Below are 27048 nucleotides of genomic sequence, written 5' to 3' on the forward strand. Positions count from 1 at the left end.
GAATCTGAGGTTAGAACAAGAATCTAGGAAATTCTTCCTTACTTTCACACACTTTTACAAACTGTCTTTCTGTTTATATCTTTTAGATACCAAAGAGCATAGGGATATTAGGAAGTTTTCGATCAGCTGCCTTATGCTAAATAAGACTGCTCTCCACTCTCTTAATACTCTTGGACCTTTGGCGGAGGGGGAGAAACATCGAAACAACACAAAGCTCCCTGGCATCTGGCTGGGCCACCATGCAGCTGTGCCATGCAAAAGCACCTCAGACCTTGGCCACACTGGGCACATGCCTCATGAAGGGAAAAACAACATTGCTGGCAAAATGACCTCCTTGACTATAAAAGCTTCAGCAGATCCTATCAAGATTCTTAAAAAATGAAACCACTAACAAACACTACATTTTTACAACTTATTCCAACAATGTCATTGCCCTGTGTTCCTCACTTAGGTGCTGCAGACTTTCAGGACTATTGACAACCAAAACATAAAGTTTTTGTGTTACCTACACTCACTAGGTATCTGATGTTATAGTAAAGGGCAGGTGAGAAGTAATAAACAGCTAATTGTTATCATTTATCAGGTGTTGACTATGTGCCAGGCACTATACACTCTACAGGAATTGTGTCACTGTCATCAATACTACCCTATGAGGTGGTGATATTATTATCCCCATTTTGTAGATGATGAAACAGCCTTAGTGAAATTAACTAACTTGCCCAATGTCACACAGTCAGTAAGTGGCAGAGGCAGGGCTGTTTAATGTCCAAAGTCTGTGTTCTTTATCCACTCTGCTACATGTAGGAATTAGGGGTCCAAAAACATGGAATGGGTTGCTGCGTGAGTGAGTAAGTCCCTATGACAGGACATATGTGAGCATCTCCAGAGTAAGTAGAGGATGGATGAAGGCATTGAACTACTTGGATGGCGACATGGTAGGCGACCTCTGAGGTACATTATTTTCTCCAATTTTTTTAAACATATAATTCACATGCCACAAAATTCATCCATTTAAGGTGTATAATTCAATGGCTTTTAGTATATTTGCGAGGTTGCATAACTGTCACCACTATCCAATTCCAGAATATTTTCATCACCACCGAACAATTCCAGAATATTTATTCACTCCATATCCATTAGCATTCTCCCCTCTCCCCAGGCTCTGGCAACCAGTAATCTACTTTTGGTCTCCGTGGATTTACCTCTTCTAGACATTTTGTATAAATGAATCACATAATATGTGACCTTTTGTAACTGGCTTCTTCACTTAGCCATCATGTTGTAGCATGTATCAGTGCCTCATTCCCTTTTAAGGTCAAATAATATTCCATTGCATGGACATGCCACATTTTGTTTATCTATTCATCACTGATGTACTCTAAAGTACTTCCCACTCTGAAATTTTATGAACACAAAGCTCCTGTCCTTAATCCAGCTGGGACAACTAACACATAACGACTCAACTCAATTTAGTTCCAGGACTGTATCTGCAACTTCTTGGTGGACGTCCCTTAGTTGATATACTATTGCCTAAAACACAGAATGGCCAAATTAAACTAATTTTCCTTCAAAGCCTATCTCTCCTATAAGCTTCCTTACTTGTATTAACGGCAAATGCCAATTTCTTAGATTCTCTCTCTTTTTTTTCTCCCCTCCCCATATGTTGCATATTAACTTACATGCCTGCATCTGTAAATTCTACCTCAACTATACTATTTTCCCCATTCTGTCACTTCACCAATTGTAAGCCTCTTGGTGGATGTCACTTCTCTAAATTTCACCTCAACTATACTGCTTCCCCCATTTGTCACTTCTCCAATCATAACCTCTTGGTGGATGCTTGTGAAGACGAGAGGTAATGTGGTTAAGGCACAGCACCTGACACGTAGTTCATACTCAACCAACTGTAGCTACTGCTTTTCATACTCATCGTTGAATCCTCTGCAAGATGTGGCACACTGCTCTGCACAGAGTGGGCAATCAAAAGTGCTCGTACTGCCAAGTGGAAATGCGCGTGTCAGGTGGGGGAACGAGAGAAAACCACAACAGCAGGAAGAATGGGGCAAAGAGAACAGTAACCAGTGGCTGCAGGAAATGAGAAGGGTGAGCTTGGAAAGACAGCAGGATGTGGATAGAGCGAGAGGAGGAGGTGCGTTTGAGACTGATGGAAAAGCCGAGGTCTAGGCAGGACCTGGATCGCCAGGTGAGGGAGCCAGAGGGGAGGCTCAGTCTGACTGGGAGAGGGCTCACAAGGGTAGGAGAGGGAACCACAGCCAGCTGGATAAATTATGAACATCTCAGAAACCAAGCAGAGTTTAATCTCGATACAGCAGTAACTCTAAAGCCATAGTAGGTTCTTGGGCAAGCAAGTGACTGACGAAAGTAGTGTTTTTAGAAAACCGAATGGGTAGCCATGTGCACGACAGATGGGAGAGCAGGAGGAGGAATTCATGGGGGTGTTTTAGATGCCCACACGTGTGGCAAAAGGACCAAGTTACAGTGGGAACAGAGCAAGGGGTACATCAGAAAGACATTTGGAAAGAAAAAGAAGTCACAGGCCCTGGTCACAAATACTGTCAACGATCCTAAACTTTAACCTCCTTTCCCTAGGCTGACGTTTTATTTTTCCCTGCTCCTCCAAGTCTTTGTTTCCTGAAACAAAGCTGGGAATCAGTTAACCAGTTAATCAACGAACTTTTTAGTCACTGCTGCCAAGCTGTTCTGGACCAAGATGGAAAGATTCCTGCTTACTCTGATCTGCCTAGGTGTGCCCAGTCTTAATCACAATTCAGCTCAGAACTTCTCTGGAGAGAGAGGAAGACAAGAGTTGAGAATGTAAGTTAACCAATCATAACTCATATCTAAAGATCCAGAACCTTCCCCCCACAATCCTATTAGAGTGCAAATACCTCCATCCAGCTCTGTTTGTGCTGCAGCTAATTGTCACTGACTGCTCAGTCAGGCTGGGATTTACCCCAAAGAGGGCAATTTCTAAAAGCCAAAGAAAAAAGACAGCCAAGAATATTTAGGTCTTTTTCTTTCAATAGGTAGTAAGGCATAGGACAAGTTTCATTCCACCTCTTTTCCTTTCACTTGGGCTGTTAGTTATAAACATCTGATTGCATAAAGTTTCCAAGTTCTCTGGGGCCTCTTCCTGCCGGCTGGACCAGTGTTTCTGGTGGCTCATTTGCTTGCTCAATAACTGATCCAGTGAGCTCATGTTCTGGGCACTCAGCTTCTGTGAATTCTCTAAATTTCATGAACCTTTCAGAACAGGCCATCACTCAGGACGGGAGCTGGAACTGAGATAAGACCTGTCAGTCTCCCCTCAGCCAATGCTCAAAAGTCTCCTGTGAACCAGGAACGTCAGATCCTCTTCCACAAAAGCCCCCACGTTTTTTGTAAACTGTCAGTGAGATCAGGACAAAAGAAAAAAAAAGAAAAGAATGCTTCATCAGACTGTACATAATACTGAACTAGAGGAAGCTATTGAAGAAAGATAGATATCCCAAAGAATAGGAGAAAAAGAGATTTCCAGGGATAGACCTCAGTGAGTGATCTTAAATTATACTCTTGTTTGGAGCACACATGAGGTCGGGAAAGGATGGAGCTTACCTGAGACTACCCAGTGAGCCAGAGGTAAGCTCTGGCCCTGTGTCCCTGTGTTATCAATTTTGCAGACTGTCAGAACTGGGGAGACCTCAGAGAGAATCATCACCCGACTTCCCCAGTGGAAGATGAGGAAATGGGGACCCAGATGAGGTGAACAACTTGTTCTGGGTTAGACCACCAGCTAATATCAGAAGAGAGTACAAAGAGCTCAAGTTTGGTGTGGTCTTGCTTCCTTGGCCCCATGAACGGCCCTCTCCTGATGGACAGGAGGCGAAGGCAGAAAGAAATAGCAGAAACCCTGCCATCCACTGGACTTGCGGCCATGATGTCTGGGCTATAGGGTTCGGGTTCTCCAGAAAAGGTCTCCAAGTACTATTATGATTTGGATGTGAAAGTCGCTTATGCTCTTTAGTGAGCAGACATGGCAACCAATGCATTTTTAGGAAGATAAAACATAAACTCTCATTAAATAACTGCAATATAACTCAGTCTCCCATGAATTAAAAAGAATGTAAGTGACTCATATATTTTAAGGGAATAAAGATGTTTCAAAACTACCAAGATCTAGCTTTAACTGGAAGATAAACACAAGTAGTACTAGCCCATTGCATATGGAAGAGGGCAAGATGAAAACCACTGGTTACACAGGATTACTGAAGTTTCTGGAACATCTACTACCACCACACTCCACCCCCTCATACAGCAGCACCAAAACAGCACATGTCCAGTAAAAACCAAGGTTCTTACTAAATCACAAAGTTTTCTTTACATTCAAAAGAACAATTAAGTTAAACAAGTATATTGTTATAGAGGCCAGCAACCAATTTTTGAAAAATGAACACACACACACATACCCTAAGAGCATAGGGTTTAGATACACAAAACCATCGTAAAACATGAGATATGGCTGTATTAGTAAGAGAGATATTTACATGTTTTAAATTCGTTAATCGCTTTTCACCTTTCCTGCTTTAAACAGTCAGATCTTAGAATGAAAAAAAGAAAACAACTTTGGAGAGACAGCGATCATATGCTTGGAAATTTCTCTTTACTGCTCACAACAACTCTTCTAGGTTAGGTATCATTTACCAAATTGACAGATGAGAAAATGGAAACCGAGAGGGGAACCTGCTCAAGGCCACACAGCAAGTAAGTGAAAGAGCTGGAATTGAATCCAGATCTTCTAAGTTCAGCCTCTTTCCACTACACCAACAGTTCTCAAGTGTGGTCTGCAAACCCCCGGGGGGTCTCCAGGACTCTTTCCAGGGGTTTAGAGAGTCACAATTGTTTTCATAAAACTACTAAGACACCATTTGCCTTTTCACCGTGTTAACATCTGCACTGATGGCACAAAAGCAGTGGAAGTAGAGCTGCGGGCAGCCCGGCCTGATGGAGGCAGGGACACCAGGTCTCACTGAGGCACTGCTTTCCTCACAGCCACTCACTCGCCATACAACACTGCCCATTTCACTTCACAGTGCCCTTGAGGACATGGTAAAAATTAATAATTTTATTAAATCTCAACTCTTGGGCACACCTCTTTTACTATCCTGTGAGGACATGGGCAGCGCACAGCAGCTCTGCCCCGCACCAGAGCCCCAGTGGCTGTGGCTGAGGGACAAGCACTCGTGCAACGGTCTGAGCTGAGAGCTAGACCATCACTTTCTCTCAGACAGAGGACCATTTGACCTCAAAAGAATGACTCCTAACCAATGGCTATTAAGACTTGAGCATGTGGCAGATACTTTCTCAAAAATGAAAACAATTAGCCTGTCATTTGAAGGAAAACAACCATCAGTATTTGTTGCCAATAATAAACTTTGAGGTTTCAAGCAAAAATTAGAAGTTTGGGAAATTTGTGTCCACCACCAAGAGACTTTTCTGATGATATCGGTTGTTGACATTAACAAATGTGAATTTTTTATATTATATAAAGAAATGTGCCAACATTTGAAGACCTGCATGACTCAGTAAACCAATATTTTCCAAATGACCAATACAGGACATTATAGAATCATGCATGGGTAAAAGATTCCACTCTTCACACACTTAAAGTATAAACCGGACTGATGGATTTTAGTGTAACAAAGTCTAAAACTTTCATTGATTCCACATCATAGCTATCTTTTAAGAAACTACCACTTGGGTCCAGCCCCGTGGCCAAGTGGTTAAGTTCACGTGCTCCGCTTTGGTGGCCCAGGGTTTCGCCAGTTCGAATCCTGGGTGCAGACATGGCACTGCTCATCAGGCCATGCTGAGGTGGCGTCCCACATAGCACAATTAGAAGGACCTGAAACTAAAAATACGCAACTATGTACCAGGGGGCTTTGGGAAGAAAAAGAAAAAAGAAAATCTTTAAAAAAAGAAAAAAAGAAACTACCACTTATCACGTTTTAGTGTAGTATCAAAGAAGAAAATCCGAAATTATCTGAAAAGGCTATTAAAATAGTTTTCCCTTTTTAAAATATATGTCTGTGTGAGGCTGGATTTTCTTCATATACATCAACCAAAACAACATATCACACCAGATCGCACACAGAAATAAATGTGAGAATCCAGTTTTCTTCTATTACGCCAGAGATTAAAGAGATTTGAAAAACTATAAAACACCCTTCTCGGTAAATATTTTTATTGTGTAAAATATAGTAATTTTTCATAAAAACATGCAATGAGTTTACCACTATTTTTAAATGAATTAATGTTTTTATTAATTTTCTCATAATAAATTTTCTCATTTTAATTTCTGATAAAGTAAATATCAATAGATGTAATCCACGTGAACATAAGCTCCTCCATAGGTCCTCAATAATTCTTGAGAATGTAAAGCAGTCCCGAGATCAAAGAGATTGAGAACCATTGACAGTATCACGCTACCTGCCTCTAATGTTTGAAATAACAGATAGTAGAAAAACTTTCTCTGTACAGATTCTTCTCCAAGAATGTTAAAAATATTACCAAGATGTACCCAAATTACTGTTATTGATCAGAATGTCTTCAGGCCCCAACCCTGAGGTCACATGGACAGAGAAAGGGGTCCCCTGAAATCAAGGCTGTAAAGGAAGCCTTGACCTCTAGGTGGGCCCCAAAGCCCCTAATCAAATGAGGGGAAAAGACTAGAACAGAAGTAGCTCTACCCACCGCACACGAGCTCACACCCAGGCCTCACTGATGCTCAGGAAATGATGATGTCTCACTGGTAATAACAGGTGGCAAAACAAACACATTCCTGACAGCTAAAATTGAGGAAGTGTTTTCAATTAGTAACAAGAATTAGACTTGACATTACAGAAAGAATGAGAAACGCCTACATCTAGCTATTTAGCTGTAACGTTTTATGACATTCATCATAGTAGGAAGACATCAAGCTCAACTGAAAGCAGCTTTTTCATCAGGACAGATCCTCTTATCTTTCAAGTCAGTATTAAATCTTTGGTGAATCAGTCATTTGTCTGGAAAGAAAACAGCAAGTCGAAGTAACTGTTCACGTCGAAAGACAGGGTTTTACTTTCTCCATCCCTATCAGAAGGTGGCCATCTAGGAGCAAGTGGGAATGGTCTGGGTATTTATTTGTTCTACTTACAAACAGAGCCAAGAGTACAAACAGGTTAATTTCCGCAAAGTATCTTTGAATATCCTTAATTTTTAAAAGGTTTAACTATATTTATATGGTTATATATATTTATAGTTATATATAAATTATTATAGTTATATAGTTATTTATAAATATAATATAATACTAAGCATTTTTTGTTATGCTTATTAGATCTATCTGCCAAATGTGCCCCTGAAGACTGAAAACTAAAATATCATCCCAAGAATAACTCAAATTACACCTCTATGTCAAAACCAATATGCAAAAAAGCCCAAAACTGAGTGAGCCTTCTGGGTTGAAATGTTGGCACCTGTGGAAGTCCAGCACTGGGGATAAGAATGGTAATAAAGACATCATATTTTCATTTAGGGAGAAATTAAACCAAGCTGATCTTCAAGTGGGCCACGAAAGCTGCCCCATGAATCCCACTCAATTGTACACTTAAAAATGGCTACAATGACACATTTTATGTTATATATATTTTACCATAATTTAAAAAATTAATAATGTAAAATACCAAAAATTGTTGAATTGTACACTATTTAAGAGTGAATTACACAATATATGAACTAGATCGCAAGAAAGCTGTTTAAAAAACAACCACAAAGCTGCCCCAGATGCTGGGCCAATCCAGCTGCTGGTGTCCTCATGGAAGCTTATATGTTACAGAGATCAACTGGCTAGTTTCACTACGAAAGATGCTCTAATAAGCGGGAAGATGTCTGACGGTCACCGCCAGTGAGATTGATTAAGCCCTCCTTGGCACCTAAACTTTTCTCTATAACTTGTATAAGACAAATCAACAAGAATCTAAATAAAAAGTCACATACTGGGTTCCTTTAAGCATATTTAATATTTGAACTCTCATTTTCTGTTTTCCCAGACTCCAGAAAACAAAGTTTTTGGACTACCAATATTTTGTTCCAGAAACATACAGCCTTACCAGCTAATTCGTGATTATTAATAAAGCTTTTTTTAAAGATAGTTCTGGATGTTTTTAAAGTAACTTCTGTTAAAGAGTACATTGTATGGTGAAAGAGGAGAATAAAATGCCCTAAGTAGGAAGAGGCTTATTAAAAATAACCCACAGCGTGCACATCAAGTTCTCCTTTTCACAGTGCCCCGCTGAGCCGTTGGCACCTGGAAACTGCGGACAGGGCTTCCTTCTAGGAGGTACATTTTTTTCCTACCAATTTATTATCAAAACCGTCAGTACCAGTGGGGAAGGCATAAGGAACGAAGCAAAAGAAATTCTTTTCTTGAGGAAAGAACAATTTTGCAGATCACTTTGAAAAGGGAAGGAAAAGTCAGAAAAAAACATGATTTACAAAACAGAAATTGGAACACTAAAGGGAAAAAACCTTGCCCGCAGAAAGATGACTAGGACGTCCTGCTAATTTTCTGCTTTGAGGTCCTCTGTACACAGTTCTCGGTGGTGCCCTCTGTGATGTACGGGGAAGGAAACACTGATCAAAGCTGTAGTCGCTCAAAACATCACACACCATCTTCAGAGAGGACAGCGTCCCGTCCAAAACATAGACGCTCCACGGAATACACCGAATTTACCAACATCAAAAAGAAAGAAAAATTATGCATGTAAAAGACAACTCACATGAAGTGTAATCATTTTCTTTAGCTTCCAAAAATAAGAAAAAGTGGACTTTTATCCTCTATCACATTAGCTTCCCCACCTCTTCAAAAACAAGTAACCAAAAATCTTTTTAAAAGAGACTCATTCTTTCTAACAGTCACTAGAAGTTGTTTTAGGGGAAAGAAAGCCAAAAAACTTGAGAAATATCCCTTCCGTGCAGTATAATACAATAAATGGTTACAGTTTAGGTTCTAAAAGTCGAGATAACTCAAGTAGTCCAAGTTAGCTGATTTTAAAGTATGCAAAATACATGGCCTCTAGGGCAGTAATCATGATTTTAAATCACTGCACTTTGGGGCCTTGCTGATTTGCCCTGATTAACTGTTCTCTGAAAAGGAAGAGGACACCCCAAATGTCTTTTGCACTTAACAGCAGAGGAGCCATTAGGCCCACAAGAGAGAGCACAGGGTCACGGCAGGTCACTTCAGTAGCTACAACCCAGCTCTCTTGCCCTGGGAAGGTTGCTTTGTCCACCACCCTTGGGTGCTTCTACACGGAAGCAGATTCCAACTTCTAGACGCGTAACTTTGAGAAAACAGCTTTGATGATAACTAGTCTCACTCAAAGACAGGATCTAATCTCATCATCCCGAAAGGCAGATATAGCGTCAGAGTAAAATGGTGAGTATAATAGTCAAAATAGAACAGAAGGTGTGGGAGGCTGGGCTTGGAAGGAGGTGGGAAGAATTTAGGCTGCTAAAATAAAAAGAACATTCAAAACGGTGAGATCTTTCCAGAATTAGACTTCGTTTTGGGGCTTCATTAAAAAAAAAAGATATGGATTTATTTGGAAGTACTAGAGCTATGGTCACAATATTTTCCCAGTTGGCCCTGGTTTTGTTCCAAGGAAACGTTAAACTTCAGGAAAAGAAAAGTAAATGGCTGCTAAGGACAACATACTGGCTGGGCTAGAAGAGAAACCAAAGCTTTACTAACCTATAAAGCTTCTCAAATGAGTACTAGAGAATTACATAATTACCCTGTACTGTCTGAAGTTAAGGTGAAAGTTGTTTATATCTTTCTTTCTCCTCATTCATTGCCCACAGGTGGTATTGGTGTTCAGCCTCAGCAGGTGTAACACTTTTAGTTGGGAGTGACTACTTTTTTTTCCAGCAGCACAATGTAACCATTTGGTTTCTACTCACTTCTCAAGAGATACAGAAAGTTCAGGTTTCAAACTTCACGTATATTAGCTTGGCTTCTAAAATCTTTCATCCCACTCTTATTTAATTTATACTTGGTCTACAACTCAAAATATAATTCTAATTTATATCAAAGAAACTGAAAAACATTTCAGTGCCTATCTAATATTTTCTACCAATGACTTCTAGTTCTTTCCCAAAAAACACATATGGAAAAAATGCTACAAAGTGCAGGAATACTATAGAATCAAAAACTTAAGCCATATCCTAAACCCCCTAAGATATGACTGAATTACCTTCTACTTCCCATTGCTCCTCCTGCACTTGGTCTAATGGAGGAGGTGGGAAATCAAAGATGGTATTGGGAGTACGAGGTGTGCCAGCTAAAGAGTCTCCAGATGCAGGGGTTTCTCCAACTTGCTTTGATCCTGAAAAGACAAAAGTCAGACATTCAGATGGTGTTGATCCTTCATAAAGACAATGAAAAAATTCATCCCCAAAAGAGCTTCAGTCTAAGCCACAGCCACATTCTTAAACAATTTCCTTTTAGCTAGAACCAAAATTCACTAAAAAATAAACAGGAAAATCATTTTTAAACAGCTTTTTAAAAATCAACATAATGAAGGCCAGTCCCATGGCCGAGTGGTTAAACTTCCACGAGCTCCATTTCGGTTCGTGGATTCGGATCCTGGGAACACACCTATTCCACTCATCAGCCATGCTGTGGTGGCATCCCACATACAAAATAGAGATAGGTGGGCACAGATGTTAGCCCAGCAACAATCTTCCTCAAGCAAAAAGAGGAAGATTGGCAATGGATGTTAGTTCATGGTCAATCTTCCTCACCAAAAAAACGAAGTAAAAAGAAAATTCACAGAATGGGAGAAAATATTTGCAAATTATAAATCTAATAAGGGCCTGTTATCTAGACTATACAAAGAACTCTTACAATTCAACAACAAAAAGACAAACAACCCAATTAAAAAATGGGCAAAGGACTTGCATAAACATTTCCCCAAAGAAGACATAAAATCACCAACAAGCACATGACAAGATGCTCAATATCACTAGTCATTAGGGAAATGTGAATCAAAACCACAACGAGAGGCCACTTCACAGCCAGTACAATGGCTATAATCAAAAAGTCAGATAACAGCAAGTGTTGGTGAGGATGTAGAGAAATTGGAACCCTTGTGCCTTGCTGGTGGAAATGAAAAATGGTGAATTGTATCCCAATAAAAAAATTTTGATTTTTATATCTTCCCCTTAACTACATGAGAAATTTCACATATTCTCATGCCCAGTGGTCTCCCTCTAGTCAATTCTGCTGTTACTTCTCCCAAAAGTGTTTCCATGCAGACTTTGGGTGTCAAAGCTTCTGAGGGCTTTATGATTGAGACTGACTCTATTATGCTAAATATTATGCTCTCTCATTCATGAAAACTTGGCCAGATATGAAAGGCGATGCTTACCTTGTTTCCTCTTCATTGCATTGAAAATATTTCTCTATTTTCTTCCTGCATTCAGAGATGTGCTGTCAGTCTGATTCTTGTTCCTTTGCAGGTAACCTTTTCCTCTCTTGAAACTTTTAGATTTTTTTCATATTTTTCTTTTTATCCTTAATTTTACTACATGTCTAGGTGCGAGGTTTTTCTTCTCTCTCCATGGGCCATTTCAATCTGAGATCTTTCTTCTTTCTTTAATTTTGGTCCATTTATCTCTACTATTTCCTCAAATAATTGTTCCTCTCCAGTTTTTTCTCTCCTTTTATATCTCCTCCTCTCTGGCTGTTGCCCTTTCTACTTCCGTCCTCCCCTTGGCATTGTCACCTTGGTAAATGACTTTACTAGCACCTCAGCTGCCCCTTCAACGACCTGGGATCACCCTGGAATCTTTCTCTTACTCAACAATCCGTCTCACACCAAGTCTTATCAATGCGTCCCACAAAATGCATGTATTGTTACAAACAGTTATTTGCAAAACATCTCTCTTCTGGAGGACACAGCTTTCTTTCTTTCCTTTTTTAACTTTTAAAAATCTCTATATAATTGACATATAACATTATATTAGTTTCAGGTGTACAACATAATGATTTGATATTTGTGTATATTGCAAAATGATCACCACAATAAGTCTAGTCAACATCCATCACCACACATAGTTACAAATTCTTTTCCTTGTGATGAGAACTTTTAAGGTCTACTCTCTTAGCAACTTTCACGTATATAATACAATATGGTTAACTACGGTCACCATGCTGTGCCAGCTTTCTTCTTAGAGCTCACCACTGTTTGAGTGATTCCTTGAATTTGTAAGTTGCAAAAATTATAACAATATATTTGGAAACACTTTTAAAATGTTAAAGCAAATAATGAAACGCAATTGTGAAATGTATTTGAAACTTAGGTTTAAGATTTTCTCTAAAATGATCCTTAACTGAATAAAGAATATCAAAGTAACTATTGTTAGAAAAAAAGGCATCATTTGAACTTAAATACAAGAATATTGAATATGATCAAAATTCTTTGAAAAGTAGCTACAAATATTACAATTGCACATGCGGCAAACATAAAGGTGTTAACATTATGAAAGAAAATTAATAATAAAATCTGAATATTTTAGTGTGCAAAATCTGTTTTTGTTCTTTTTGTAGCACTGATTAGGAGCAAGTCCAGCTGCTATTGGTGCCCCCAGGATGCTCCTTCCAGGCCCTGCAGTCATCTCGAATTGCGTGTTCTTTACAGACACCCTTGGCTTCGAGGACACGCATTCCACAGCAGGACCTAGTGTCTCGGTTTCAGTCTGGCAGCTTCGAACTTGGAAATCCTCTTGGAGTTTCTTCCAGCCCTTCTGAGATGGCGTCTCGTACCTCTGCGCAGGCAGGCGATGCCTGAGCAGCATTGGCTGCGTGCGGTGTCAGGGAGGGAAGTAAAAATTCTGTTTCTACCACAGTGCCAGGAAAAGCCTCTACTGTTCCTGGTGAGAATGAGAACTCCTGCTGAGAATTTCCTGGTTCTTCTTTCTTCTCCAAAGAGGCTTCGTCGACCTCTCTGTGAATGGCTTTTTCATACTCAGGATTCCTAAAACCCTTGTGTCATCTTGCCCAGCCTCTCTCTCCAGCACCGCCGCATCCAAGAGTCTTTCTGCATCCCAACTCCAACATGGACTTTGAGGCCACGCTCCCCATTGACAGCATCAGCAAATATTCTGTAAATATCTGCTAGTGTTCTGATCATCAGGTGCTCTGGGGCCAAGTGGCCATCTCCAGGGCCATGTCTGGTTCCTTCTTTCTGTTCACTAAAAGCTAACGTGGTTTTTCTGTATTTATTTGGACTTTCTTTAGTTCAGGGCTGTGGGAAAAATAGATTGCTGGTGAAGAGTCTTCTTCATCTCCTGAACCACTATCATCACAGTGGTCTGTGCGTGGATGATGTTCAGAACCATTCACACGACCTTGCCTTTGACTTTGCACCAATTTTGACTGTGAAATCTCCTTATGAAACGTCCCTGAGTGAGGCAGCCCATAGTCTTATCCGAGATACCCTCTTTTTCCTCTCCATTTGGGACACCTCTCTCCTGCTCAGTGTTCCCTTTACCCAGCAGGTTTTCTTCTCTCTCCAGCTCTTCTAGACGAGCCCACAATTCCTCATCAGTAAGAAAATCATTCCTGGACTTAACACCATCTTCAGAATGTGAAGTTTTGGGTTTTGAATGAGGTTTGTGTGTAATTTGGGGTTTTCTTTTCAATTCAGAGTTGTTTGGAACATGTTCTCTTATGTCAACAAAACCTCCTGCCCCGTCACACTGTCCCTGTAAATCTGCTGTGAACAAAACTTTGGATTCAGAGTTTTTCAGCACCTTTCTTAGGGCATCCAGTGCTTTCCTTACACATTGTTTCCTATGTTCTTACTAGATCCACCGCTTGCTTTGCAGAGCACTGGCAAAACCAGTTGTCCCCAAGTAGGACAGTGATTTTCTTGGTATCAGCAAGTCTTCCTGGCATGGAGACAAGAGGCCCACTGGCACCCTGACCTCATAAGACAGCTCATCAGGCAAGGCCCGCAGTCGTACCTGGAGGGTTGCACAGGCACTCTCTTCCTGTCACCAGTGCGAGATTTCCTCTCAGTAACCAGAGACCATCTTTCCCTGTTCTTGGAGCCTCACACCCTGTCAGGCATGCAGCTGGCTGGGGGCAGCAGCCGAGGGGGCTGGGCTGAGGGGCAGATACTGAGGCTCCACAGCATCTGCGTGTGTGCAGCACTGGTCGCTGCTCACACTGAGGCCCCCAGTCTCAGAGACTGCAGTGCCAGGCTTCCTCCAGCAGGGGGCTAGTGAGTGTCGATGGCTTCTCCAATCAGCCTTCTCGGCCCCTCAGAGAAATCCAGTCAAAAGAGAAATCATTCTGAAGGTGGATGGTGAGGATGGTTGCACAACAGTGTAAATGTACTTGATGCCACTGCACTGTGCACTTAAAAATGCTTAAGATGGTAAATTTTGTGTTATGTGTCTTTCACCACAATAAAAATATATATAAATCAGTCCCACTTAGGGTATCATGAGAACTTTGCTGTCAGGGCTGTGATTTTTCTGGAACAACTTCTCAAGGTTCTAACTAAACAAAATGAAATACCTATTTTCATAGCAGCATTATTCACAATAGCCAAAAAGTGGAAGCAACCCAAGTGTCCACTGACGGATAATGGATAAACAAAATGTGATATAACCATACAATGGAATATTATTCAGCCTTAAAAAGGAAGGAAATTCTGACACATATTACAACATGGATAAACTTTGGGGATATATGCTAAATGAACTAAGCCAGTCACAAAATGACAAATACTGTATGATTCCACTTATTTGAGGTACCCATGATACCAAACACAAACACAGCTTCATCCACCCACAGCACAAGAGGAGGCCAAAAATTGGAACGCCAGGCTTGTGGCAAGGAAAGAGGTTTATTTCGGTGATGCCAGCCAGGATATGGGAGTAAGCACTCAGATCCGTCTTCTGGAAAGACAGGAGGCATGAGGTTTTAAAGGTTGTGAGGAACGTGACTATGTGCAGGGAGAGGGTCGGTGAGATAAGGGAATCTGCAGGTGAGCGTCCTTGGTTGTCTGCCTCCATGATGGATGGTGATTCAGGTACCAGGACTCCGAGGGGTGGGGTCTGGGAAACTTTAGTTTCTTGTATTCTCTGGACATCAGTTTTCCTGCAATAAACTTCAAAGACCCATAATTAGCCAAGACCTCAATGTGAGGCCGCCTGGGCTCTAACAGTTTGTAGCTGCTATTTCCCATGTATGACGGGGAGGTCAGTGTTCTAACCTCAACCCTTGTTTCCTGCATATGTAAAGCTCACAGACACAAAAGCTAAAGAAATCTATATTTACATATGAATGGAACTAAAGAAGCAGGGAAAGGGAGGGGGCTCAGGAGTGCTGGGTGTTGGATGACCTCAGACCCTTGGGCGCCTCTCTGTAGACAAAAGTTTCAGACCTGCTGCATGTGACATTCCTGAGGAATCTAAGAAACATCAGTTATTTTCCTATCAGGGAGAGAAGGAACAGTTTGGAGAGAGAGGACTTGAATCTTCTGCTAACAAGTCATTCTCTCTGCTGGTTCCTGACGGGCTGCTGCTGAGTTTGCCCATGTGAGGTTCTAAGCGTTTTTCCAAAGCATGCTTCCAGACTGTGAGAATAAGACAGGGCGGGTTCTGGACATGGAGGCTCTCATACTCACTAGGTCTCATCGTGATTTACAGTAAATATATATTTGGCCTTTGTCCAGTTCATAGCACAGAGCTCCCAAAACCCTTGCACTTTCCTAAGTGATTAGAGATATAAAGGTATCTTGTTATTTCTAACAAGCCCCATTCAACCACACCAGCATTTATGTGAATAAGGGGACTTTGGTGAGCCCTGAGGTCACCTAAGGATGAGGGCTGGCTGCCAGTGGAGCCAACCATGTGATTAGAGGGTTGGAACTTTCAGCCCCACCTCGATCTCCTCAGAGAGGGCAGAGGGGCTGGGGATTGAGTTCAATTGCCAATGGCCAATGATTTAATCAATCACACCTATGTAGTGAAGCCTCCATAAAAACCGAAAAGGATGGATTCAGAGAGCTCCCAAGTTGGTGAGCACCTGCAGGTGCTGAGAGAGTGGTAGAGCAGAGGGCTTGGAAGCTCCGAGCTCCTTCCCACATACCTTGCCTCTTCATCTGGCTGTTCATCTGTATCCTATATAATGACCTTTTTAATAGACTAGTAAATGTAAGTAAATGTTTCTCTGAGTTCTGTAAAAGCTGCTCTTGCAAATTAATCGAACCCAAGCTGGGGGTTGTGGGAATCTCTGATTTATAGCCAGTTGATCAGAAGCACAAGTGACAACCTGGACTTGCAACTGGCATCTGAAGCGGTAGCAGTCTTGTAGGACTGAGCCCTTACCCTATGGGGTCTGGCACTCTCTCTAGGTAGTGTCAGAATTGAGTTAAATTTGAAGGATACTCAGTCAGTGTGTGCTGAGAATTGGAGAATTGTCCCTGGTGTTGGAAAAACATATGGGAAGGCATGGACAAGGCAGCTGGCTCCCCTTTCAGATAGGACAGGGGTCTCCCAGTTGTCACAATCCTTTTTATTCCACTTGGCTCCCTACCAGGTCATTGTAGGCATCTGAGTTTGTAAACCCTGGTTTATAAAGGGAGTTAGAGAAATGCCCGCATCTACCAACCTCACTCACCCATTTCTCAGATTCCAGGTCCTGATGCTTGTCAAAGTCTTGATGGATGGGATTAGGGGGAGTCCAGCCAGGGCCTCAGGGCCACAGGATCCTTCAATCTCCAGTCTCTAAGGTTTGGTCCTCAGCTCAAAATTCTGCTTCCTTAATTCTCCATAGACAGGAAACATTGATCTGACTCCTAGTGTTTACTTAAGCTGAGAGAGAGATCCTCGAATCCCTTTGGTATCTAAATGCTGGGGACACGGCATCTTGAGAACAAAGAATTTGGCCAACCCAACTCCTTATGGAAAACTGAAGGTTAAGTGAACTTGGGGTATACCACCCGGGCAGAGAATGCTAGTCTGGAGTTTCACAGTGTCTGGCCGTCCATCCCACCTGAGGGAGTGAGGAAATCTCTCCCTCCGAGATCTCCTTTAATAAGCCCTAATGAGATTAACCTGGTTTGTTGTAGTGTTTGCTAAAAAGAAGGGAAAGTTTCAGCACTTTACATTCTTTGCCTACAGTTAAACCTGATCGGATTTGGGGGCATGCTTCAAATATTTGAGGGGTTGATGACTTCATTCATTCAAGAAGAAAAATCGGGGCCGGCTCCTTGGCCAAGTGGTTTAAATTCACGCGCTCCGCTGCGGCGGCCCAGGGTTCGGATCCTGGGCGCGGACATGGCACCGCTCATCAGGCCACATTGAGGCGGCGTCCCACATCCCACAACTAGAAGGACCTGCAACTAAGATATACAACTGTGTATCTCTTAGTTGGGGGGGGGGGGGGGGTTGGGGAGATAAAGCAGAAAAAAAAAAGATTGGCAACAGTTGTTAGCCCAAGTGCCAATCTTTAAAAAAAAAAAAAGAAAAATATTTGTTAAAAGAGATAAATTCTTAAATTTTTTTCTTGTTGGTCTCAGCAAAATATCAGAATGGCCATGTTAAAAAGCAAATAAAGTTGCCCAGAGCCAAGGGTCACACTCAAATGCCAATATGGTCAGGGAGAAGATGTAAATGGGTAAATATGGCTTGATGCAAAAAAAAAAAAAAAATTAACCACCAGAAACTTACTGAAATATATTTTATTCATCTAGATGTGAACATACAACATATGCAAATATCTATGATGATGATTGTTTAAAATTTGAAATGGAAAAATAAATGTTAAACAGGAAGCATTTACCTATTTTCACTTTGATAATTCCTTGCTCACTGTGATACCAGCTCAACACAAGGTTGACATAAGGGAAGCCATGTTGTAGATCAGAAACTGTACTGTAACTTTGAATGACCTCTGATTAACCCAGACTTACTCTGTAGATTTTATGGCCCCTCCCAGCTGCTATAAGTTAATAACTTTGTTCTTTTGAGTTCCTTAGGAATGTGATGACCCCTGGGCAGAGTCTATGCTAATAGCCATCGTCAATGACTACTGAATGGTTGGGGTATAGAGCGTTGCTCCGGTCTCTGATGCATATCCAGTAAAACAAAAGACTATGAGGACCTAAGATCAGATATCTGTCCTGACCCCGAGACCAGCTGCCTCCCCTGCTGGGAAACCAGCCCATATATAACTGGCCTATAGTCTTTGTTCTGTGAGATGGTTCTTTCGGACATTAATCAGCCATCTTCCCCCTTGCTAGCAAGTTGTAATAAAACCCTCTCTCTCTTATCACCTTGCCTCAGGACTATTGGCATGTCTTGTGGTGAGCAGAGGACCTACCTTGGGCGGTAACAACTGGATTTGAAATAAACATTTCATTTTATTTAGTTTCATGACAGAAAACTACTGTTTACAAATGTAGTTCCATTCAAATGTTGATAAATTTATTGTGAAACAATTCTCCTGGTGTTTCCTCTCAACATGATCTTTGCATAGTAGTTGCCACGTTTTTCAAAAAAATGTGAAACAGGGGCCGGCCCAGCTGCCCAGTGGTTAAGTTCTTGTTCTCTACTTCGGTGGCCCAGGGGTTCACCAGTTCAGATCCTGGGCACAGACCTACACACCACTCATCAAGCCATGCCGTGGTGGCATCCCACATAGAGAAACTAGAATGGCTTGCAACTAGGATATACAACTATGTACTGGGGCTTTGGGGAGGGAAAAAGGAGGAAGATTAGCAACAGATGTTAGCTCAGGGCCAATCTTCAAATAAATAAATAAAATGATATAGACTTCTGAGTTCTAAAAAGAAAGGCAAAATTTTTTTAAAAAGTGAAACAAATCGTGCCCCCCCCCACCATGATTTTATACTAAGAGAATGTTCCTCCCTTCTGTAGCCTGTCCACAACCTGAGAAAGGGGGGACCCCTCTATACTTCTTACCTTCCCTCCTCCACCCTGAGACTCTTGGGGATCAGTTTTGGGTCACTCCTGTTCTTAGGAAGATGTTTGATGATGTAGGGGATCAGAATTGGCCACCCCAAAATGCGTCCCTTTGGCTTGATTATTTTTATTTATTTATTTATTTATTTACTTTTGAGGAACTTTAGCCCTGAGCTAACTGCTGCCAATCCTCCTCTTTTTGCTGAGGAAGACTGGCCCTGAGCTAACATCTGTGCCCATCTTCCTCTACTTTTTATGTGGGACTCCTGCCACAGCATGGTGTGCCAAGTGGTGCCATGTCCCCACCCAGGATCTAAACTAGCGAACCCCAGGCCACCGAAGCGAAAGGTGCGCACTTAACCACTGCACCACCAGCCAGCCATGTGACTTGATTATTTTTAGAACAAAAGACTCTAAAAGAAACTTTGACTTTCCCCCTAACTGTCTAAAAGAGTTCAAGATAGAAGGCCTGTTGCAGGAAGGAGCTAATACCACAAGATAACTATAGTATAATGTCAAACAGGTTGATAGACAGAAAGGCACTGGCAAGCCCATTTTTATCAAAGTTCTGTCTCTCGGGTCACATTGTCTACAGACAACGGACCAGCAAACACTTGTTTATCAAATATTTACATTTCTATCTCCATGTAAATTGCCTTCCTCCCCTTTGAAGCCCCAAACCACTACCCTCAACATCGTCCTTTGTCTTTAGCTGAAGATGGTATTTAAGGTGGCAGTTTCAGCCATTCTGGGGAGTCACTCAGTTTTACTGGGTTTCTCGCATGTATGCATCTTATTAAACTTTGATTTATTTTCTCCTGCAATTCTGTCTCATGTCAGTTTAATTCTTAGACCATTCAGAGGACCTGGAGGGTAGGGGAAATTGTCTTCCTCCCCTACGATGATGTATGATTAATGGTATGGGCCTGTATAATTTCACTGTAGGCAGAAGGTACATTTTTACTGGCTCTAATTAGAGGTGTGTAGGCGTCATGAGCCTGGTCCCCTCTCAAGGGGCTGAGGCCTCAATGTGGACAACGTGCATTATCTGAGGCTCAGGAACCCAACTTGCTTGTGGAGAATTTCCAGCTGGTCACCCAGAGTGAGAGACTGCAGAGGTGAGCTGCTTATGAATGCCTTGCTACATGCTAACTGTGTGCCACCTGGGTGCTGGGTGAGCATGCCACCTCCACAAGAGAGGCATCATTCACTCAGTCATTCATTCTTCCATGTTGTTATGCAATAATGAATATATAGGATGCTATGTTACCTAAGAGTTGAACATTTAGTGGTGAAGTAAATAGAAACAGTCTCTGTCTTCCTAAGATTGTGGTCAGGAGAAGAAACAAACATATATGGCCTTGCAACCTATGATAAATGCCCTGACAAAAATGAGAGTAATATGTAAGAGAGCAAGAGTATGGTGAGCCCAGTTACCAGGGGCAATCAGGTAAGGCTGCTGAGGAGGTGACATTGAAATTAGCACCAATGGAGGGAGACTGGTTCTGAGTGGACAAACTGTAAAGGGTTTTAGGCCATGGGAACATCATGGGAAAAGGTCCTGTGGTAACAAAAAGCTTAGTGCCTGCATGACTTAGCCCCGTGTGAAAGCAAGGTGGGAAGAAATGAGTGAACATGCCTTCAGATGAGAAATGAGGTAGAATGGGGAATGGTGGGGACCCTGAAGTAAGAGAGGAGGAAAGGAGATGGGGAGAACAGGGTTGACTGAACAGAGTTGGGGGCTTGTTGAGATCAGAATCACGTGCAGGAGAATGAGCTGCCATCTTGGACCTTCCAGCCAGTCCAGCCGTCATTGACAACAACCACATGCTTGTTCCAGAATGGGACAAGAAGAACCTCTCAGGCAGCCCACAGACATGGGGAACTAATCAATCATTGTTTTAAACTACTTAGTTTTGGTTGGTTTGTCATGCAGCCGTGGATAGCTGAAACACAGTCTATAAAACATCTGTAAACTAGGCAGGAGCGTTGAGTGGGTTCCCGGCCACCATGCAGTTCTTGCTTCCCATATGGATATTATGAAGCATGTTGCAGAGCTCAACAACCTTTTATTGGTCTAGAATTACATAAAAAGAGTCGTCAAGAAAAGGCAGCCAGAACCCAGAACCTTTGGACATACGTAGCTGGAGAGAAGGACAGAATAAATCACATTCCTCAACTCCTCCAAATTGCAACGCTCTGCAGATGGTCCATGAGTCTGGATGCTGAGGGGCTGAGAGTGAGGCTGAGGACATGAAGGTGGGGGCAGATGTCCAGTGCTGGGAGAAGGCAGATTCAGAGTTCGTGATCGCCATCTAAGTCAGATGCTCCAAGGGGCCAAGACCATCTCCAGTAGGGTCTGGAAGGGCTCGGGTATTTCCCAGCACAAATGGTGGCCACTGAGAGCCAATCTTTCCAGGTAGGTGGCACAAGGATCCTAAGACAGCAAGCTTAATTTTGCAAAACAAAGTTGGGAGCAGGTGTCTCTACTCTTGAGGTGGGTCTGGGCTTGCTCACCGTCCTAGTAAAACTATGTGTATTTACCTAGTAAAACTATGCACTCAGTAAAACTAAGTGCAAATAGAATCACTTATCCTCTCTGAGACTCACAAGGATCAAAAGTGTCGATGGGGGGGGCTGGCCTGTGGGTCAGCAGTAGTGCCAGTGCTCACAAGTGGAACCCTCTCCTGTCCTAATTTCCAAGGACTGAATGCTCCAGGAGAGATCCGGGAGGTACCATTCCTCTTTCTCAAATACATGCACAACATATGGGTGAGCTACTGGATAAGGGAATTAATGAATGAGTGAATGAATGAACAAAGCTTCCTTCCTCCTCCCCAGTATTAGCACTCACTAGGCCCCCATTGCCCACCAGCCTGTGCTGGGGAAGGAGGAGTGACGGAAGGAGATGAGGTTGCAGCCGTATCCAGACAAGGGGTGGTCCAGGGTACCCAGGCCCTGTGTCTGCAGAGACCCTCCCTACCTGCCAGCTGGGCAGGTGGGACTGTTGCCTGGAGAGGCAGCAGGAAGATGGGCAGGGCTCCCCAACTTGGCCCAGATGGCTAAGATGGGCAACGTCTGTTCCCTGTCAGCGGCTGGATATAGAGCAGCTCGAGCCTGAGCAGGGGCTCTTCTGAGCCAAAGGTGTAGTAACTTTATCATCTGTCTGTGAGATAATGAGTCCTGGTGCACATCCAGCTGCTCAGTGCCACCTGGTCCACATGGGGTCACTTCAGCTGTAGTCACAGGCCTGTGCAGATCCACAGGGAGGAAAAGCAGACTCCAGCTTTTGGAGCATGTGTGACGAGGGACCTTGTGGTGCTATCTTGGAATTGTCCCTATATTATTTTGCTAGGGCTGCAAAAACAAAGTACCACAGACCAGATGGCTTAAATAACAGAAATGTATTGTGTCACTATTCTGGACACTGGAAGTCCAAGACCAAGGTGTCAGCAGGGTCGTTTCTTCTGAGGGCTGTGAGGGAGGGATCTGTTCTGGGCCTCTCTCCCTGGCTTGTAGATGGCCATCTTCTCTCTCTGTCACTCAGATCATCCTTCCTGTATCTGTGCCTCTCCAGCAGGCCTGCTGGCCCACTTCTCCACAGGAGTGTAGCCCCTGTGGGGGCAAGCACCTTCCTCTCACATTTGCCATGGTGTCCACAGTGCCTGGCAGAGCAGGAGTGGGGGGGATATTTATTGAATAGATCAGGGAACAATGATTTCCCCTGAGATTTTTGGCTCACTCACCCTTATGCAGAGAAATCCTGGTTTCACTCAGTCTTGGTTTCTGTATGTGGGATTCTTCTGGTTCCAAGTCCTTATTGTTGCCTCCTAAGAGTCTTTGGAGAATAAGGGACTGGGGTTCTAAAAAGGAGCAAGCTTTGGGCTTGTGTTAGCCTGTTCAGACTTCCGTGACAAAATACCCTCAGGCTGGGTGGTTTAAACAACAGAAGTTAATTTTCTCACAGTTCTAGAGGATAGAGGTTCAAAAGCAAGGTGCCATCAGTGTTGGTTTCTGGCGAGACATTTCTTCCTGGTTATAGATGCCTGTGTTCTTGTAGATGTGCATGTGGAGAGAGAGACACAGAGATTGAAAGTTCTGGGGTCTCTTTTCCTCACATAAGGACACCAATCCTACTGGATTAAGACCCACCCTTATGACCTCGTTTGACCTTAATTACTTCCTTAAATGACCATCTCCAAATACTGTTACATTGGGGGCTTCAACATATAAATCTAAGGGGACAATTCAGTCCATACCAGGGCCAAAATGTGTCTGCTTAGTGAGCTGGAGAGTGGGGAAGGGAAAGATGCTGAGTTATACTGTGCCCCATCACAATGCAGTTCCGACTCTGACTACCCAGAGTTAGGTCAAATTCCACAAGTAAAGGGCACAGCTCCCACAAAACACCTCTCATTTCAGACACCAGCTGCAAGTTCAGAAGTTCTTAGGTCACTTGTACCTCTGACCAAATGGCCACAAATTTGGAGGTTTCCAAAACCCCCTAAGGCTTGATAATTTGCTAGAATCACTCAGAACTCAGGAAAGCTCCATACTTATGATTATAGTTTTATTATAAAGGATAAAACCCAAGAGCAGTCAAATGAAGAGAGGCATGAGGGGAGGTTTGCGAGGGTCCCACAGGGGGAGCACCTGTGTCTTCAGAACACACCACCTTCCTGACATATGGATGTGCTCACCAGCCTGGGAGGCTCCCCTGAGCCTCAGTGTCCAGAGTTTCCAGATTGACTGATCCACTGTCCACATGATTGAACTCAATCTCCAGCCCCCATCCCCTCCCTGGAGATCGGGCTAATATCACATGGCTCAAAGCCCTAATCCTCTAATCACATAGTTGGTCTTTCTTTGTGGCCATCTCCCATCCTGCATCATCTCCTTAGCATAAACTCAGGTGTGGTCCAGGTGCCTCCCAAGAATAACAGACACTCCTATCAGTAGGGAAACTCCAAGGATTTAAAGCCTCCCTCCCAGGAACCAGGGATGAAGACCAGCCAGACTCTTTGTTATACAAAACCTGTGCTCCCTGCACAGCACCTGGTTCATGGGGCTGAGGATGGTTCCACGCTGGCCACTTCTGCAGCTGAGGGGAAGAGTCAGCCACCGTCGAGGAGCCTGGGAGGGGCTCCAGACCATGGAGGCAGTGGTCCCAGCATCGCCTGGGAGTCTTGCTTCCAGATTGAAGATGTCCTGTCTGTGATTGTGGGGTGTGGGGAGGTACATGGCCAGTGGGCAGCCCCTCCTCCCTTCCTGCCCTGGAATAGGATTTCTTTCACTTGAGCTGGGAGTTTTTGGGTCCCCAATATGAGTATGACCCAAAGGACTTTTAGCACAGACACTAGAAGGAGACAGCTGGCAGTCTGCCAGCCCCATGGGGCAACTGAGTCATGGCCGTGTGTTCTTCCATCTTTGCCCTGGATGTCATTGCAGGTGTGCATCACCTTGCAGCCTCTCTGGGATTAAAGATGTGCTTTCAGCTCAGTGACTGGTTCCACTCATGCCTTGTGAGTAGAACAGCAGCTCAGCTGACCCATCCCCCTAAAGTGACTTCTTCTTTTTTTTTAATCTTCACCCAGAGGGAAGCCTTGCCTTAGAGCCCCCTGACAGCTGAGGGCCCACTTCAATCCCTGGGCTTCACTCTGTGACTGTGCTTTGCTGAGAAAGTTCTAGAATGTGATGAAGTGGGAAGGGATGACAGAATGTGATGGTTAATTTTACACATCAACCTGATGGACCACAGGGTGCCCAGATTAAATACTATTTCTGGATGTCTCTGTGAGGGTGTCTCTGGATGAGAGTAGCATTTGAACTGGTGGACTCAGTAAAGAAGCTGGCCCTCCCCGATGTGGGCAGCATCATCCAATCCATCCAGGGCCTGAATAGAACAAAAAGGTGGAGGAAGGAGGGACTTACCCCTTTCTGCTTCCTGTCTGCCTGCTGGGCTGGGACATGGGTCTCCTGCCCTTAGATTGCGGTTTATACCATCGGCTCCCTCGGTTCTCAGGACTTTATACTCAGGCTGAGTTACCACTGGCTTTCCTGAGTCTGTGACTTGCAGACAGCAGATGGTGGGACTTCTCAGTCTCCATAATCGTGTGAGCCAATTCCTCTAATAAATCTCTTCATATATCTGTATATATCTCCTATTGGTTCTGTCTCTATGGAGAACGCTGACTAATACATGAGTCTTCATCTGAGCGTCCTGACAGCCTCCAGCTGCACAATCCACACAGCTTCTTGGGCAGCACTGAGCAGAGAGTGGGCCCTGGGCCTCCCAAAGTGCTTGGTGATGGGGTCAAACCCATGCAGGGTGGGGGAGGGACAAACAGAACCTCCGATGGTGGAGGGTCTGGCCAAGGAGTGGGTGGAGGACTGGTGCTCACAGACTCCACCACACTGGATCCCAGAGGAGACCGTCGTGAAGAGGAGTGGTCAGGAGGTCTGGGACCATGATGTGGGGGAAGGCTGCTCTACCTCTCCCTTCACCTGCCCTGGGCTCCACATGGGGGTCCCCAAGTCCCTCCTGGTGCTTCTTTTTCAGAAGCCGTGAGCCATTTCTGCTACATTCTAGCAGGGAAAGGGGCTAGGTTTGGAGGGCAGGAGTGCCAGCAATGTGGAAGGGGACAGAGTGTCCCCCTCGCCCCAGGGCCCCAACATTTCCTGCTGCACAGAGCAGATGTTATCACCACCCTGAGGACTTGTCCTTTCTTCCCAGTTCATCAGGCATGTAGGTTTGGACAAGAACGTTATTTCATTTCTCTAGGGCCCGGATTCCTGGGGGGACATTGAGGTCACTCCCCCTCAGGGACCCAAGCCTGCAGGCTGGCCTCCTGGGCACTGGACCGTGAGCATCCAGCAGGTGCTTCCTCCCTAAACACTTCCATGGGGCCAAGGCAAAAATCACAAAGACCACCTTGGGACCGTTCCCATAACTGACACTGCAAACTCAAGAAAGTTCGGGATGGTGGTGGCGGGAACTGGGCGTGCAATGGCCCCACCCCTGGGAGGGCAGAGGAGGATGCTAGCCCAGCCCCTCGAGGGCCCCAGGAGCAGTGCAGTGTGAGGGAGGCAGAGGTCTGCTTGTCAGCACCATGTCCTGGGCTCCTGTCCTGCTGGCGCTCCTCGCCCACTGCTCAGGTGAGAACACCCCAGAGCTTGCAGCCCCTGGCCCTTTTCCTTCCCTTCCCTGCCCCTGGTGCCCACATGTTCCTGTGTCCCCAGGTTGTGGCCCTCATCCGGTGCTGAATCAGCCACCATCTGTGTCCTCATCCCTTGGAACCACAGTCCACCTGGCCTGCACCATGAGCAGCGACCATGATGTCGGCATTTACAACATCTACTGGTACCAGCAGAGGCCCGGCCACCCTCCAAGATTCTTGCTGAGATATTTTTCCCACTCAGACAAGAGCCAGGGCCCCAAGATCCCTCCTCGCTTCTCTGGATCCAAAGACTTGGCAAAGAACACGGGGTATTTGAGTATCTCTGAGCTGCAGTATGAGGATGAGGCTGTGTACTTCTGTGCTGTGGCGGCCCAGAGCTTGGACAGGGAGATGGACAGGGAAAGGAGGGAAGAAAAGCAGCCTGCTCCTTCAGGGCCCCAGGCACCCCAGGACACGCTTACCATGAACTAAAGACAGAAGGGACACGCATCCACACTGAGAGGTGTGAGTGGGCGAAGAGGAGGGTGGGCTGTGGGCTTCACAGAGAAGAGATGCTCCCTGTCCAATGAGGCCCCGCTGGAGGCTGGATTGGGGTATTAAAGCTGCTTGTGTGTCGGGAAGTTGTTTTGCTGAATTTTCTGTGACTGGTGTGCTGAATTGTACTGAGAAGGCCCAAGAGGATCTGCAGAAGGTCAGAATGGGGGCGGGGGGTGCACCAAAGAACCAGCCTGGGGCAAAGGTCCCAGGGGAGTGGCTGGTCATGGTCTGCTTGGCTGGCACCCCTGCTCTTGTGGATCATGGCGGGGCAGGGGGCTGACATAAGCACCTT

The 27048-nt window shown here is 44.1% G+C and overlaps 1 protein-coding gene and 1 pseudogene across 1 annotated transcript; one reads left to right on the forward strand and one right to left on the reverse strand.

The window, feature by feature from the left end:
* Window positions 1-13440: 13440 nt before the first annotated feature.
* LOC139084237 (unconventional prefoldin RPB5 interactor-like) lies at window positions 13441-24432 on the reverse strand (annotated as a pseudogene).
* A 1665-nt stretch (window positions 24433-26097) lies between these two features.
* On the forward strand, window positions 26098-26839 carry LOC103559749 (immunoglobulin iota chain-like). The gene is made up of 2 exons (XM_008533477.2): window positions 26098-26196; window positions 26281-26839. Exons 1-2 carry the CDS (start codon window positions 26151-26153, stop codon window positions 26688-26690), a joined length of 456 nt encoding a protein of 151 aa, XP_008531699.2. The 5' UTR covers window positions 26098-26150; the 3' UTR covers window positions 26691-26839.
* Window positions 26840-27048: the final 209 nt, after the last annotated feature.

Source organism: Equus przewalskii, chromosome 6, assembly GCF_037783145.1.
Source record: "Equus przewalskii isolate Varuska chromosome 6, EquPr2, whole genome shotgun sequence".
In the NCBI taxonomy this organism is placed as follows: domain Eukaryota; kingdom Metazoa; phylum Chordata; class Mammalia; order Perissodactyla; family Equidae; genus Equus; species Equus przewalskii.

Excerpts from the sequence above, each read along its gene's own strand:
- LOC103559749 (XM_008533477.2), top strand. The coding sequence starts at position 26,151 with ATGTCCTGGGCTCCTGTCCTGCTGGCGCTCCTCGCCCACTGCTCAG. Across the intron at positions 26,197-26,280 it reads GCTCCTCGCCCACTGCTCAG|GTTGTGGCCCTCATCCGGTG; the intron begins GTGAGAACACCC and ends CTGTGTCCCCAG.